General features: G+C 37.0%; 2 protein-coding genes across 3 annotated transcripts in view; one reads left to right on the top strand and one right to left on the bottom strand.

The window, feature by feature from the left end:
• The window catches only part of wat (waterproof), a 119978-nt gene extending 114756 nt beyond the window's left edge, over nt 1–5222 (bottom strand). The window contains exon 1 of the mRNA XM_065223412.1: nt 4833–5222. Within this exon, the coding sequence (XP_065079484.1) occupies nt 4833–5013 (181 nt within the window). The 5' untranslated portion in view covers nt 5014–5222. The remainder of the gene's footprint in view (nt 1–4832) is intronic.
• LOC135702387 (homologous-pairing protein 2 homolog) overlaps nt 1–14752 on the top strand; it is a 369039-nt gene that overhangs the window by 116281 nt on the left and 238006 nt on the right. The gene's annotated exons all lie outside the window — the stretch shown is intronic.

Raw genomic sequence — 14752 nt, 5'->3', positions numbered from 1 at the left:
CCCTAGCTACAACTTTGCTGAAGACCCCTTTTTGATTAAATGCAAGGATCGGAATTTATCAATGGTTCAATGCGCTGATGTCTTATGATCATGCTCAATTAACTGCTCAGCAGGCAACATTGGTGTTTCTGGGGCGTTGAATAGGACACAAAAATCATGACTACTATGTCACACTGCAAAATACAGTGTTGCCTACAGAGCAGCTGCTTAATCATGTCATAAGTTTACTAATCTCTTAAATAATTAATAACTTTTTCCGCAAAGTTGTACCTGAGAAAATTTTCTATAAGAATGGCTATAGAACTGTTTCGCAGCGCTTGGAAAAAGACTAGAAGGCAATGAACAAAAAGATGAGATTTCCCATAGTAATTTACATGTAAACTTCAAATGGCTTGTGCGAAGTCTGTTTCTAACCAAATGAGTTGTAACTTTGGGAGGCTAATCAGGACCTGATTTGAAACCATTTAAGCACTGTGGAGCGAAAAAGTCAAATTTTGCATCAGTCTGGTGTACATAGAGAATGGTTAGCTCACCCCAGGCCCATTCGTTTGGATCTACGTGCAATTTTGCTGGATCTTAGCAATCATGGAGCAGCAACCAGGGTTGCTTCCACTCACTTGCTATAAAAAATGATTTCCTGAATTTTGAAATCATTAGATGTTATAATGATATTTTGTACTTGTTAGATAGAAGAAGAGGTTGAAGGGCAAGTGTTTGACACATAAAATCTGTCAATTTCGCTATCAGAGTGTTACAATCAGCGATCTTATGATTCGTGAGCGTTCACTCAGAGTGAGCACTCGCGAGTCGTAAAACCGTTTATTGTGACTATCTGAAAGCAAATTTGACAGCTTTTATGTGTCAAACACTAGTCTTTCAACCTCTTCTTGTATCTAACAAGTACAAAATATCATTAAAACATCTAATGATTTCAAAATTCAGAAAAACATGTTTTTATAGCAAGTGAGTGGAACCAAGCCTGCCAGAACTACTGAAATGTACGGTCATCCAAGCTCAAGCTCAAAAAATCGATCGACAAAGGTCAAATTGATGGATTTGTAACTAGAGGGTTCCAATAGTTTTCAAAAGTGCGCAATTTTTGCATATTCTTGATTCATGTAAATAATTACATCTTTGAAAATTCTCAAGAAACTCCCTTATGTTTACGTACCATAGTAAATGGCAAATTTACGGCTTCTGTATGGTATGTTCAAAAATGTTGGCGGCCATACTGAATTTGGCCGTCATATTGGATATATTCATAAAATGTGTTTTCCATCAGCTTACCTCACACCGATTTAGAAAATAAGGTATCTCAAGAAAAATCCTAATACGTAATGTCTGGTCACGTCTAAGTCACGGTAGTAAATCCGTTGGTCCCGGCCAATGGGTGTTGATGAATGGGTGCGATATCCTACGCAGGTGTGGACGCTGCCTTCCTGCACATTCGATTGCCGTCAATGGATGGCAATCGATGTGGGGGCGACCCCGGCGTAGTGGTTAACATCCATACCTCTCACGCCAAAGTCACGAGTTCAAATCTCACCTCCGGACAAGTCACGAATGACCCAAGAGTGTTAAAGTGACTCTAATAAAAAAAAGGAAAGAAGAAGATTCTGTTCCTTCGACCTCCTTTTGTCGCTTCTAAAGAAAATTTGAAGAAATGTGTTACACTGTAATATGTTAGGCCCAAATGAATGCTGATGTGCCAAGCACTCAGGATATCGGATAATTTAGCTGATACTAATGAATAAAAAATCAGCGAACTTATAAAATATATATTACCTGAAAAGCCCGTTAACCTTTTAGCGGGAGCGTCAAAAAAAGTCACGTAAGCAGTACTGAGTGCATCGCGAATAATTCTAATTTTAGGTATTGAACTATACCACATAGAAAGATGCAGTCTACAGCATAGTTGTTCAGTCGGACAATGTTCATGTGGCAGTGACTAGTTTGGTTCAGAATTACTTCACTAGGTGGCTCTAAAGTGCAAATAAACTTCTTAAATTTATATCTCAGGATTGAAATCAGATAGAAGTTTCCTGTTTTGAGCAAGGTTGTTCAAGTGGACGAAACCCGTTTAGTAGTACCTAGTATGGAACTGACTCACTACACACTTAGATTATTTCACCGAAATCTGTGAAATTTTACCGAAATCTCAACAGCTGAACGTTCAGTTAACAGTTCGGTGATTTTTCACATATTTTCTGTATTTTTTCACCGAATATCTGTGAAAAATTACAGGAAATCTGTGAAAAATCACCGAACTGTTTAACGAACGTTCAGCTGTTGAAATTTCGGTAAATTTCACAGATTTCGGTAAAATAATCCAAGTGTGTAGGTAGCGACCGAGTGCAAATAAACTCACTAGGCGGCGCCCGAGTGCAAATAAACTTCTTCTATAGATATCTCAGAATGGATACCAGATAGAAGCTTCGTGTCTTCAGCAAAGTTATTTAATTGGAAGAAACTCATTCAGTAATGATTAGTTTAGCTGGGAATTGATTCACTCCGTGGCGCCAGAGTGTACACTCACTTCTTCTATTGATATATCAAAATCAAGACCAGATAGAACTTTCATGTTTTCAACCAAGCTGCTCAATTGGACAAGACCCGTTCAGTAGTGATTGTTTGGTTGTAAATTAACTCACTAGATAGCGCCAGAGTGCAAATAAACTTCTTTCAGTGATAAATCAAGATCGATACCAGGTAGAAGATTCATGTTTTCAGCCAATTTGTTCAGTTGTACGAGACCCGTATAGTAGCACCAGACGCCACCTGGTGGGTCAAATCCCAACTATAGTATAGTTGGGAATTGACTCCCTAGGTGGCTTTTGAGTGCAAATAAACTCACTAGGTGGCACCAATGTATAGATAGACTTCTTCTATCGATATCTCAGGATTGAGAAAAAATAGAACCTTTATGTCTTGAGCAAAGTTGTTCAAATAGACAATACATGTTCAATAGTATTCGCAAAATATTAAACCTGTATTTTTTATTTTGTAATTACGGTGACCATTTTCATGTCGATTTAAAAAAAAGGACTTTTGGAAAATTCATAACTTTTGAACCTCTAAGTCAAAATTTCAAATGAAAGGTAATTAATTATTTTTAAAAATATAATTATATGAAAAAAAAATGGGATTTTGCATTGAACAATTTTGATCGTATTTGTTTTTTTATGGTTTGCAGGTTTGTATGGTTTATGGTAGGACAGAGGCTGCAATAGGATTTTTTCATAATCAGCGATGTGTTTTTTTTTGCTTTTGAGCTTTATTTTTTTAAGTTATCAACCTTTGGGTTTTTGCTCACTACTCCCATGCGACTGGACAGTCTTGTTATTCCTTATATATTTTTTTTACAGTTGTTATCGCATAACTAATTTAGCTACCAACCTCGACTAATTAGGTTATCAGTTATTATCGTGAGCAACATTGCAAGTTTTATTGAGGTTTTTAAGTACTCTACAAGTCTAAGTCATGGTCTACAGAACCCTTATTAAACCCAAATTGTTAAAAACTTTGTAGAACATTGAAAAAATTAAAAAAATTCAAATTAAAAAGTTATGGTAAAAAAAAGATTTTTAAGGGGGTACTAGCGTTAGTACTACATTTTCACCCTATAACTTCGTCCACTTGAGAGATAGGAAATTGACGTCTTGGACAAAGTTTCTTAAAATGACTTCAGCTATAATGTTTTCAACGATGTTCATCAATTTCAACAAGACATCAAAACGTTTTTTTTTTATCTTAATGTATACCCCCCTGAATCCAAAATGTTCACTTCTCAATTAAAGTTCTCAAAAAACGAAGAAACATTCTAAAAGACATCAAAATTCTGCACTCAATAGTTTCGTCGCAAATGGCCATGTCCCACTATTTTTTAATTTCGTTACACTGTGCGGCAGTGTGAAAATTATATAGAAGTTGAAAATGAGCGAAAGGCCATCAATGCCACAGTACAGTACAGTACATCGGTAGACAATTAATTCCAGATGAATTTCTAGGAGTGTTCTAAGTATAATTTTAAATAGTTTTAAGGGATTCTATAACATTCCCCAGAAAACCAATCCCCAGAGTGCGCCATCCTCCAGAAATGCATTCCCCAGATTGTACCATTCCCCAGAATGTACCATTCCCCAGAATGTACCATTCCCCAGAAAAGATGATGAAATTAGTAATTTTCACTTTTCTTTTTTTTTTACTATTGAGTGACTATAATAAACAAAAATAGTCAATCTAATACATGGCATACTTTTATGGGAAATGGTTTTCTGGGGAATGTTATAGAATAGTTCTAAGGAGAATTGCATGAAGACTATGAAGAATATTCAAGGTCCAATTTGAATGAGCATGCTTTCCTAATACTTTCGAAGAAAATTTTCAAGGGGGTTCTGATGGGTGATTCAAAGGAAATTACCAGAAGAACTCAAAAGGTTATTGAATTCTAATGATAGTTTTAAAATAATTCTGGGTCAAATTCCAAAGAAATTCTGAGGAGATAATTATGAGTGTTTTTAAGGGCTAGTTCCAAGGTAATTTCGAGAAGAAAACCAATCAAATAGAATTTTTTGAGTATAATTGCGATGGAATCCTGGAAAGAGACTCAAGGGAATTCCAAGGATAGTTTCAAGAAGCATTTTTTTTGAGAATTCTGAAGAGAATTGATCCTTGATCAATTAGAACAGAATTGCAATTTTTGTCTGGGGTGAATTGCTATATGAAATTTCACTGGCCACCCTGCCCAACGGTGATAATATCGTCAAATACAAATTATGTCATTTCGATAATCCTGATCTACTATGACGGAAAAATCCTCATCCTATACTTACTTTTCCCCAAAAATCCAGTTCCTCCGGTGATGAAAACACTGGTCCGCTCGTAAAACTGCTGAATCTCGGTCAATTTCTGCTCGACTTGTGCCGGACTGGTGGCGACGGTTGCATCCAGTGCCGGTTGCTGCTGTTTGGACGCTGCCGCCGCTGCACCATCCTGATACGATGCCACGGTCATTGCGCGTTTGTTTTTGTTTTTTGTTTCTTCTGCACCGTCTGCACCTTTTTAACCTGTTTTCCCCCACTCTCGATCTTTCACCCTCCGCTGACCAAATAGGAGAGCAGGTGAGTGTGTGTAATTTCGGTATTACACTAGTTAGCAGCACAGCGCCGCCCAACCCGTCGAGAGATTTCGACGATGGGTCAACCAAAAGCGCCTGCCCACTTACGTGTATGGGGGCACACTTTTGGTAACTAACGAACGGACCGTTACGCGGTTTCGAGAAATTTCCTTCACTTCGTGTGTCGTGTTGCACTGGTTACACTTTCAACTCTTTCTTCACTTAATCACTCGAGTATTGGGAGAGGTTATAATTGCAGCGGTTTTCTTCGGCTTGGCATTTCTCACAAAAACTACAGTAATCACGACGATTCCGACACTAGTTTGGTTTTTCCCCTACGAGAGGGCCGGTACAACGAGACGGTGTCCGTGGGGTAGTGCGAGCTGGGGGCGTTGAAGTGCTACTGTTGCTGCTGCCACCACTGCGGCGTCGTCGTCGTCGTCGTTGTCGTCGTCGTCGCCGTGCCGTTGGCGCTGTAGAAGAAGAAAATTAAATTTGTTACAATAGGTAGCTAGAGCTGGCAATTAATGTGGCTTATGATTTAATACATTTGGTTGGCTCATTGAAGTCGGTGCTCGGGTTTCAGTTGTTCGCGGGACAAGTGTGTTGATTCTGGTTGTAAATACTAGACGGGTGAATTTGGGATGATAATGATATGAACTCTGATCTTCTTGATGTGTTAAAATTTGTCTCCTCATGTTTTTGAATTCTTGGACAAGTTGTATGAAATCAAAAATTTTGATTCCGCAAAGAATGAATCAGTTTACTTGGAAAATCTTCTTAGTTTATAAACATAGCCAACGTATTGTCATTTATTACAAATCTTGTAAATCTTTTATACAATGTAGTAAGAGATTCCTACCATATCCGGTTGGGTGTTCAATCTTCTAATGGAGTTGTGAAATTGTAATGAATAAAATGCAATACGAAACCAAAACCAGTCAACAGGTTGTCTAAAATCAGCTGATCTGAACAAACAAAATCTTCTACAAAAGCAGGTACGCATACTAATATACCTGCTTCATTCACCAGTTGTAGGTAGAATTTCGACCCACAGCCAAATAATTCCAGGGGGTACTGAATTTGAAATCATTTGCCGGCTTTTGGCGTCTGAAAGTGACACTTCTAGCTGCGAACGGCTCTTGGTTTGTACATAGCTCATAGTACGACCACTTTCGTCAACATCATCAGCAGGGTTGAGCAGCTGGATTGTTGTCATTGCTAGTTAGCATGTGGCAGCGAGTGGCGAGGATGATAGTGGTGGTGGTGTGCAGTAGATGTTTGCAATTTTTACATAACCGATACATTTCTGCACTGTTTGGCCTGGGCGCGTTCGGATGAGAGCCGAGAGGTCGGCTCCGAGGTCCGATTACTCAAGCGTGATGCATGTGTGTGACTGACTACCTGATGACGGCTGCTGTCAGTCAGGCGCACTTACTACTATTCTTCAACACAACAACTCTAGTACTGGTTGATGGTGAAACACATGTGACTCGCAGTAAGATGATGGAAAATAAAGCTCTGAATATAAAAATATGTGATTCACTAGAACACTATTCGATTCAACACAACTTCGACAGTAAATAACATCAGTTTTCTCGAATCAAGTATCATACTTTTAACGGTTCAGTTCGTTCGCCCCGGATGCCCTTGGCGATCACCGTCAATTACGGAAAAGTTTGCGGAATTGATGACGCAAAAGGACCTGAACATTTCAACGTCATAAAAAAAATATGAAGTTGGCACTAATTTATTTTACCATCAAGAAAACCTGAACTGCGATATAAAATGATATAAATCGAAATGAATTTAATAAGTAAAATCTTCCGTTCAGACAATTATTTATAGCCAGTCGGTGTGGCGAACTAAAGCAGAACTTTTCCACACTTCCATCTCCTGTGCGTTTTTTTTTGTTTTTTTTTTTAGCAGTGTGTGCTATTTCGATTTATTGCAAGTCATGTCACCCCTTCCTGGACGGTCCCAAAATTTGCGAACAACAAGAACTTCTCTCTCTTCGCTTGAGTGGTTAACCTTCGGAACACGAGTATTTGAGTGCAGCGCACTTGTTGCTATCGATTTTAGATTCGATCAGGGATGTTTGTAATGATTCCATCCGGATAGATAAGCTATCAGGCACTCGATTGCTAGGCCTTGTTGGGTGTGCAATATCCTAGTGTTTTATTGTTCATATTTTTTTTAAAATGGTGGTTGTTAAGCAACGTTTTATACAGAGTGTAACATCGATGCGTTGACCTGCTAAGGTTTTTTTTTCATAACGCCTTATAGGGTTAAGATCTAATTTCCATCATTATAAGTACAACCCGCCCTTTACCTATCATTTACGAACGGATTTGAACAAAAAATTGAATGTTTCGATTAGACTGTGGCATGCGGATGAACATATCCATATTGACGTATCATTGATTAATTAACGTCGAGGTCATTGATAAATTGCATGTTTCTGCTCGATGTGATGAAAAAGGACACTTAAAAGCCTTATAGGGTAGGGCACCGATGACAATGGCCATCTTGAGTTTTCAAATCCGACCATATAGGGGAAATGGTTCTTAAGCAAGGTTGCAAAGACTCATTTCAGCTAAAACAATGTTTTTCTAAATTATGAAATAATTAGATGCCATGATCAAATTTTGAATTGGTAGGATACAAGAAGAGGTTGCAAAGAATGTGTTTGACATATTAAACCTGTTTATTTCACTTCATGAGAGTCACAATCAGCGATTTTTCACAAACTCACTCACTCACTCACTCACTCACTCAGCGATCAGCAAATCGCTGATTGTGACTCAAAGAAAGCAAAATTTACAGGTTTTATGTTTCCAACGCATACTTTGTAACCTCTTCTTGTAAGTTACAAATAAAACATGCCATCATACCATCTATTGGTTTTATTATTCCGAAAAACATTATTTTAGCTGAAATGAGTCTTTGCAACCTTGTTCTTAAGTTGGCCTATGGATCTAAGATTGGGCCCATCGCTAAAAATCTGCTATTTATCTATTTTATCTAGATGAACGCGTCATTGGGACGGTACTAATGGATATTTTTGGTTGCTATTGAAAATTTAGTCGATTGCTGAATTAATGTATGGGCCCAAATTAGGGACATGTAGGCCGACATTACAGAAATGGATGTATAATTAAATTTATTAAATTTATTATATTGAAATAAGACCCTTTGCCAAAATTTGTGCTAAACCAGAAAAAAATCCACGAAGTTTGAGTTTTTTTTTTTAAACCGAAAAATCAACGATGCTTGAATTTTTTTTTGCCATAAATCGACCTTCTGGGACGTTAGTGGGAGGCAGGATAGGGAACATTGACCAATTGGCTTCTAAAACTATTCACAACTATCTCCAAATTACTTGTATACCATTTAAACCATCACCAGCATCTAATACGTGATGTTTCACTAGGGTGGTTCACTTATTTTTCATTAGGGTGTTCCCTTTTTAATATTTAAATCTTAAAAATACGTGCAAAAATCATACGTTTCCACTGAATTCATCTAAAAATACTCAAAAAAATTAAATATCTACTCGCCATAAGAGTAAAATTGCTTCGTTTTGTGCATCCAGCACTAGGAAACGTTTTAAAATGCTGTCGTATGGTGGTTGATTTATATTTAATTGTGTAATTCATTGAAATACATTCTTCGTAAAAGCAAAAATCTTAGAAAAAAATCGTTTTATTGATTAAATGGCAGCCCATATTTTGAACCAATAGAAGCAATAAAATGCACCCTTAAAAATCAAAAGATGATTTAATGATTAAATACTCCTTAATAATATGAAATGCACAAATAAAAAAACATGAAATGTGTCAATAACTAAGAGGAAATGTTCCATAAAAATCGCTTGTTTAACCCTTATGTGATCGACAGGGTACCCGGGTATCTTTTCTTTCAGATTTCAAGTTAATAAATTATGAAGTTATTTTCACGACAGGAAACCAGAATTGATCATTTTGTCAAGCTTCTGCATTCATGTTCCATCAGATGTCCCATCTGGTGTTTGCGGTGACATCTGTCGGAAACTAGGCACAATCTGTTTTCCTATAATTGTTCACAGAGGACACTGCAGTGCAAAACATGTCTGGTACCTCTATATATGCATTTAGATTATTATTCGAAGTCCCTCCTTTTTTACACATTCTGCACACAAAATAGCTCACCCCTCACAGAATTTCCCGCCGAATTTTATGTATGGGGCGGAGCATAAAGTATCTTTTGCGCAGAATATGTACAAAAGGAGGGACTTCAAATGTTAAAGCAAATGCATATATAGAGGTACCAGATATGTTTTGTAGTGTCAGGTACTCTATTTTGTAATCTGTGAAAGGGAAATCACAAATCGAGTGTCAGCAAAATACATGGCATGTGAATTTCTCTCTCAAATTTGAATTTTTTGGCTCTCTGGGGACTGGTAGTAAAGCAGGTAAAATTGTATGAGGAAAAATCATTTTTATTTAATTGTAGCTTGTTGAGCATTAATTTCCGGGAAAAAACTGAACGACAAAGCCCCTGACTAATTTCTTTAGGTTGTCGTTCACTTTTTTTGACCTGAATATGCACCGGAGGCAAATTATTCGCACTTCTCTCAATTTCTATATGGGGATTTTTATCTCTTCCTACCAGCGGAACAGCGCCATCTCTGTGGAAAATGGTCGAACAAAATGATTAATTCAGTGACATCTTAGAACTCATGGAGTGACAACTTTTCGTGAAGAAAGATTTCATATTGCAGCAAGGGGCTTCGAAAGGGGGGATCGTGAAAAATTTTTACCCTTAAAAAGCTCGACAAGGGTACCCGGGTACCAACAAAATTGAACTGCTTGTTACTGCTGCCAATTTTAACCGATTCTGAATCTTTTGGGATCAATGGATTCAGAAACTTATCTTCTTTCTGGACATTGCCAACAATGTCCATCCGGAATAGTCTGGTTCCCGGAAATCCGGATTTTCTGTATAATGTTCCAGAACCAAGCATTTTCTTGGCACTTTCGCTAGAATTTTGAATGAATCGATATCAAAGTTGAGGCATTCCACGAAGGTTCGCAAATCGATCCTGACCGATCATTTCCAATTACGCTGAAACTTTGCACAGTTGTTCCTTTTTAGTGAAGGCGCCATTTTGTGCTCTTAGTTTTTCATATTGAATTACGACTACTTTTTGAACAGGGTCTGTGTAAAAATAGTACTAATGAGTTTAAAAATATATATTGCCGAAACGCTTTGTTCGATTGATTTGGGGTCTAGAGAAAAGTTGTAGATATTATTTTGGCAATTGTGTAAAAAATATACACTGTAAAAAATTTCATTTGTATCAATGAAAAAAAATTATATTTATTATTAAAAAAGTTAATTTCTCAAAAAGTACATTTTCGTTTTAAACCTCATTGAAGCTCATAATGTTTGCTACTAACTGGCAAAGTTTGGTGATGGTAAACTCAAAAACAAAAAAGTTATGGTTTTTTTAATATTTCACGATTTTTACATTTTCATTAAAAACACATTTTTTTAACCATGTATATTTTTTCAAGAATTGCATTTTAATTTTGCACAACTTTTCCGAAGACACCATAGCAATCAAGCAAGCCGTTTTTGCAATGTATTAAAATGTTTATTTTATAAGCGCTTTTCTACACAGGCCCTATCGGAAAAGCAGTCGGGGTTCGCTATTACAATTTGTAATAGCGAATCCCGACTACTTTTTTATTTTAAAATCTCAACTTAAATCCACAAAATACATTTATCTGCTCTTTTTTACTTTTCTTTTATTCGAAAACCTTATGGACAAATGATACATAATTTATTTTCATTGTAATACACTTACTTTCTATTTTTATTTACATCACTTCTTAAATACATCGAATATGTTGGCATCATTATCATTACAGTTTGAGTATCGTTTGGCTTTAATTTTATTTTCTGATACAGGAATGAAAGAATGAAACTTTTGAGTTCCTTGAATTATTTTTTGCATTATTATATCGCTCGTTGAGGTGTGAAGGCATACATTCGTATTCCTCTGTTGTGGCAAAACTAAATGATAATTTAGTTAATTCTTCTTCTTTTCGATTATTTGCCCAATTATAAAGCTCTCTTGCATTTTTTATTGGATGTTCACGTTCTTTGGCCAAACTTGCTCTAGTAGCCATACGTTTTATTGTACCTCTAATAGCGTCACAAGGACCTTTCCCATGTGATGTTGCAAAGAAATGCCATTCGGCTTCAATTCCATACTTTGATTTAAATTTACAAATTTACATATATCATATAAGTTTACATTATAATACATGTAAAGTTCTGGCACATTTCATGCAATGTAGCAAATATTGTATACAAAAGCCCATCTTTGTAAACAACATTGTTTACAAGTTGCTCGGTTGCGTGAAATTAAATTTAAGTTTACGTGACTGAATGTTTACATCACAATTAAAATTAAGAATTTTTATCTGTGTAGAAAAGTAGTCGTGATTCAATTTGAAGAACTGATAACACAAATTGGCATCTTTACTAAAAAAGAACAACTGTGCAAATTTTCATCAAAATCGGAGCCGACAAATTAAAAAAAATTAAAAAATTCGTCAATCTGTAGAGAATTGCTCAGTTTCAGCATTTCCTTCAAAAACAATTTCAGCTTACTTGAGGACCAGTTTAAGGTTTCTCCTCGGAATGGCTTTTCTGGTGCAGGTTCCCGTAGGGCCTCTAGTGGCCATAGAAGTGTTTGGGAAGAAACCCCTGCAATATGGGTATCAAAATTCATGAATTTCTAACAGGAGACTGTTTATCATAATTTTGTGATCATCCGATGGATTGTAAACGGGAAGAGTTAGAGAAAAAGTCCAAGGGATTCTAAAAGAAGCAAACTAAATACATGCCAGGTTTGAAAAAAATATTTTCGAACCTGGAAGTGTGTATATATAACCAATATCCATTTGATAACGGTGATGCATAAATGCGGGGCTTATTGTGAGTGAAAGTAACCTCGGAATGGGCGTGACTCTCCAGACATTCTGAAATGGGCTACTGGATCTGCAATAGAGCTATCACCTTCTAACTCCCGGACTAAAGCTGTCTACAATGACCATAAATGTGACATTGTAGAGAGAGTTCTTCCATAATAACACTGCCGGCCAGTGGGGATTAGAGGGAATACACACACACACATCCGATGGATTGTCCACGGGACGGCCATTCCGTATTATGTTCCCGTAGGGCCTCTAGTGGCCATAGAAGAAACCATTACAATATGGGTATCAAAATTCATGAATTTACAGCAGGAGACTGTTTATCATAATTTTGTGATCATCCGATGGATTGTCCCCGGAACGGCCATTCCGGCGCAGGTTCCCGTAGGGCCTCTAGTGGCCATATAAGTGTTTGGGAAGAGACTCCTGCAATATGGGTATCAATTCAAGAATTTACAGCAGGAGACTGTTTATCATAATTGTGTGTCATCCGATGGATTGACCTCAGCATCATGTTTCATTAGAATTGTAATATTTACTTGACTTTGCTGTAGTGGGTGGGAGTGCCGCACTCTATGGAATATTTTAGCCAGGATCATAAGTCCAGAATGATTTCATGAGAACCTGCATCAGATCCAAATTTCCGGAATATTTTAGCTAGGACCGTTTTTTACGGGACCTAACACCACTGCGACCAGTAATTTTATCTATCGTAGTATATCCCGTGTCCCTAGTTTAGGGAATGTCCTATTACTCCATCACTATTGAGAGATGATGAAGTATTCGATTTTTTTACAGTTGTCATTCTTGCAATTATCGCAGGGATCCGACTATAATTGAAAGCTCTCACTATTTATACACAGCAAAACATAAATTTTAATATTACATCCAATTACATGTTGGAACACCCTCCAAAGTGCCCCTTTGTCAATTAAAATTGGATTCCTTAGCAAAAAAAAAACAATGACACCGATAATGACCATACATCAGAATCCTAGTCTTAACCACTTCAAACTAGAGAACAACGAATAGAAGATTAGGAATCACATAGATGAAGACTAACTTGCTCATTTTTCTGCTTGTTTCAAGATCATCCTCGGTTGACAAAGCCAAGCCATGTCACTGTCAACAAGGCGTAAAAAGTAACAAGGAGTAAGATGTGTTCTTTTGATTACTGAAAAATAATGTTCCCCTAATTTTAAGTAGTCAAGACTAGGAATCGGTGGTAGATCTTATATCTCGTAACGTACCACAAAAAGGTGATCTATCCACGTTACGGGGCAGCTAGGACCGTTAGTTTATAATTACTTCCGGAGCACCAGGGTCAGATTCTGGATGGTGGCTACTGTCCTCATACTTATGTTTTGTTTGCATTATAATATTCATCTCGGTTGAACATGCATGATTTTACGTACCACGATATAAAGTAGCTTCGAATATATCATTCTTAGTCATAATCCAGAATTTACGGAACCAGATACTGGAGGCATTGGAACAGATGCCAATATGACAATGACATTATTTGAAATAATCGTTCATGGCCATATCCTATGATTTGATATGCAGTATGATTAAGCCTCAAATATGACTATGGCCTTAAGAACTGGGTTTCAGGATAACAGGAACTGATGACAATGTGGTCATGTGTCATCTCAAACTGTTTTCATTAGGCATATTTCCTTTTTTGTCGTGATTGGAACCACCACATGATATGGTTTTCATGGATATGATTATACCTTACCGTATCGTATTGCGGAACCTATGAAATGGAATTCCGGAATCCCGGAACCGATGCCAATGTGACCATATGCCAAAGGAATCATTACAAATAATCTTTATTGACCTTATCTTATCATGCTAACATGATTTGATATGCTAAATGATTATTATACCGCGAATGTTACTGTGGGGTATGAAACCGGATTTCCCGGAACCGATGCCAATGTGCCCATATGTCATCAGATACACTACAACCTGATTTCATTGATCATAGCTTGTCATTTTGGTATAATATGATATCATAACCTCAATGTTATTATATTCCAACATACCGTTCACCGGAATTCACAGATCCGCGTTCCGAAACCGATGCCAAACTGGCCAAAATCATCTCAAATCATCTTCATTCACTTGATTCTACCTTTTTGACATGATTTGACATACCACAAGATACTTTTGCCTATGTCCTACAGAACCGATTTTCGGGACTCTCGGAACCGATAATATCCTAGCCGTACGTTATGGAAATATCTAAATCCAGTATTACTAATCATATTTCATCTATCTGATATCATTTGCTGCACTAGACAACCGATTCGCGTGAAAATTTAAAACATTTGGTCAAACTGGTTAAAAAAGTACAAAAAAAAAACACAGACATTTTAATATCTCCCAAAAACAAGGAGGGTTCTATGGAGGTGGTTAGGGGCGTTAGTTCAACTATTCCCCTTGAATAAAAATCCAAGTTTATGAAAATCGGATGAGGCATTGCTGAGAACGAGTTTGTTGAAAAAAAATCGTTCGTCCTGGTACTTTACGGGTTAACCCTTTATCTGTACCTTGGGGTCAATCAAATCGCAGGCCACTTTGAGAGGCTGTAACTTTTTCATTTATCGATGGATTTTACTTATTCTATCGTAACTAGGTG

Source organism: Ochlerotatus camptorhynchus, unplaced genomic scaffold, assembly GCF_037179485.1.
Source record: "Ochlerotatus camptorhynchus isolate MF236.1 unplaced genomic scaffold, CSIRO-AGI_Acam_v1.1 ptg000192l, whole genome shotgun sequence".
Classification (NCBI taxonomy): domain Eukaryota; kingdom Metazoa; phylum Arthropoda; class Insecta; order Diptera; family Culicidae; genus Ochlerotatus; species Ochlerotatus camptorhynchus.
This window is presented reverse-complemented; position numbering and strand designations above follow the sequence as displayed.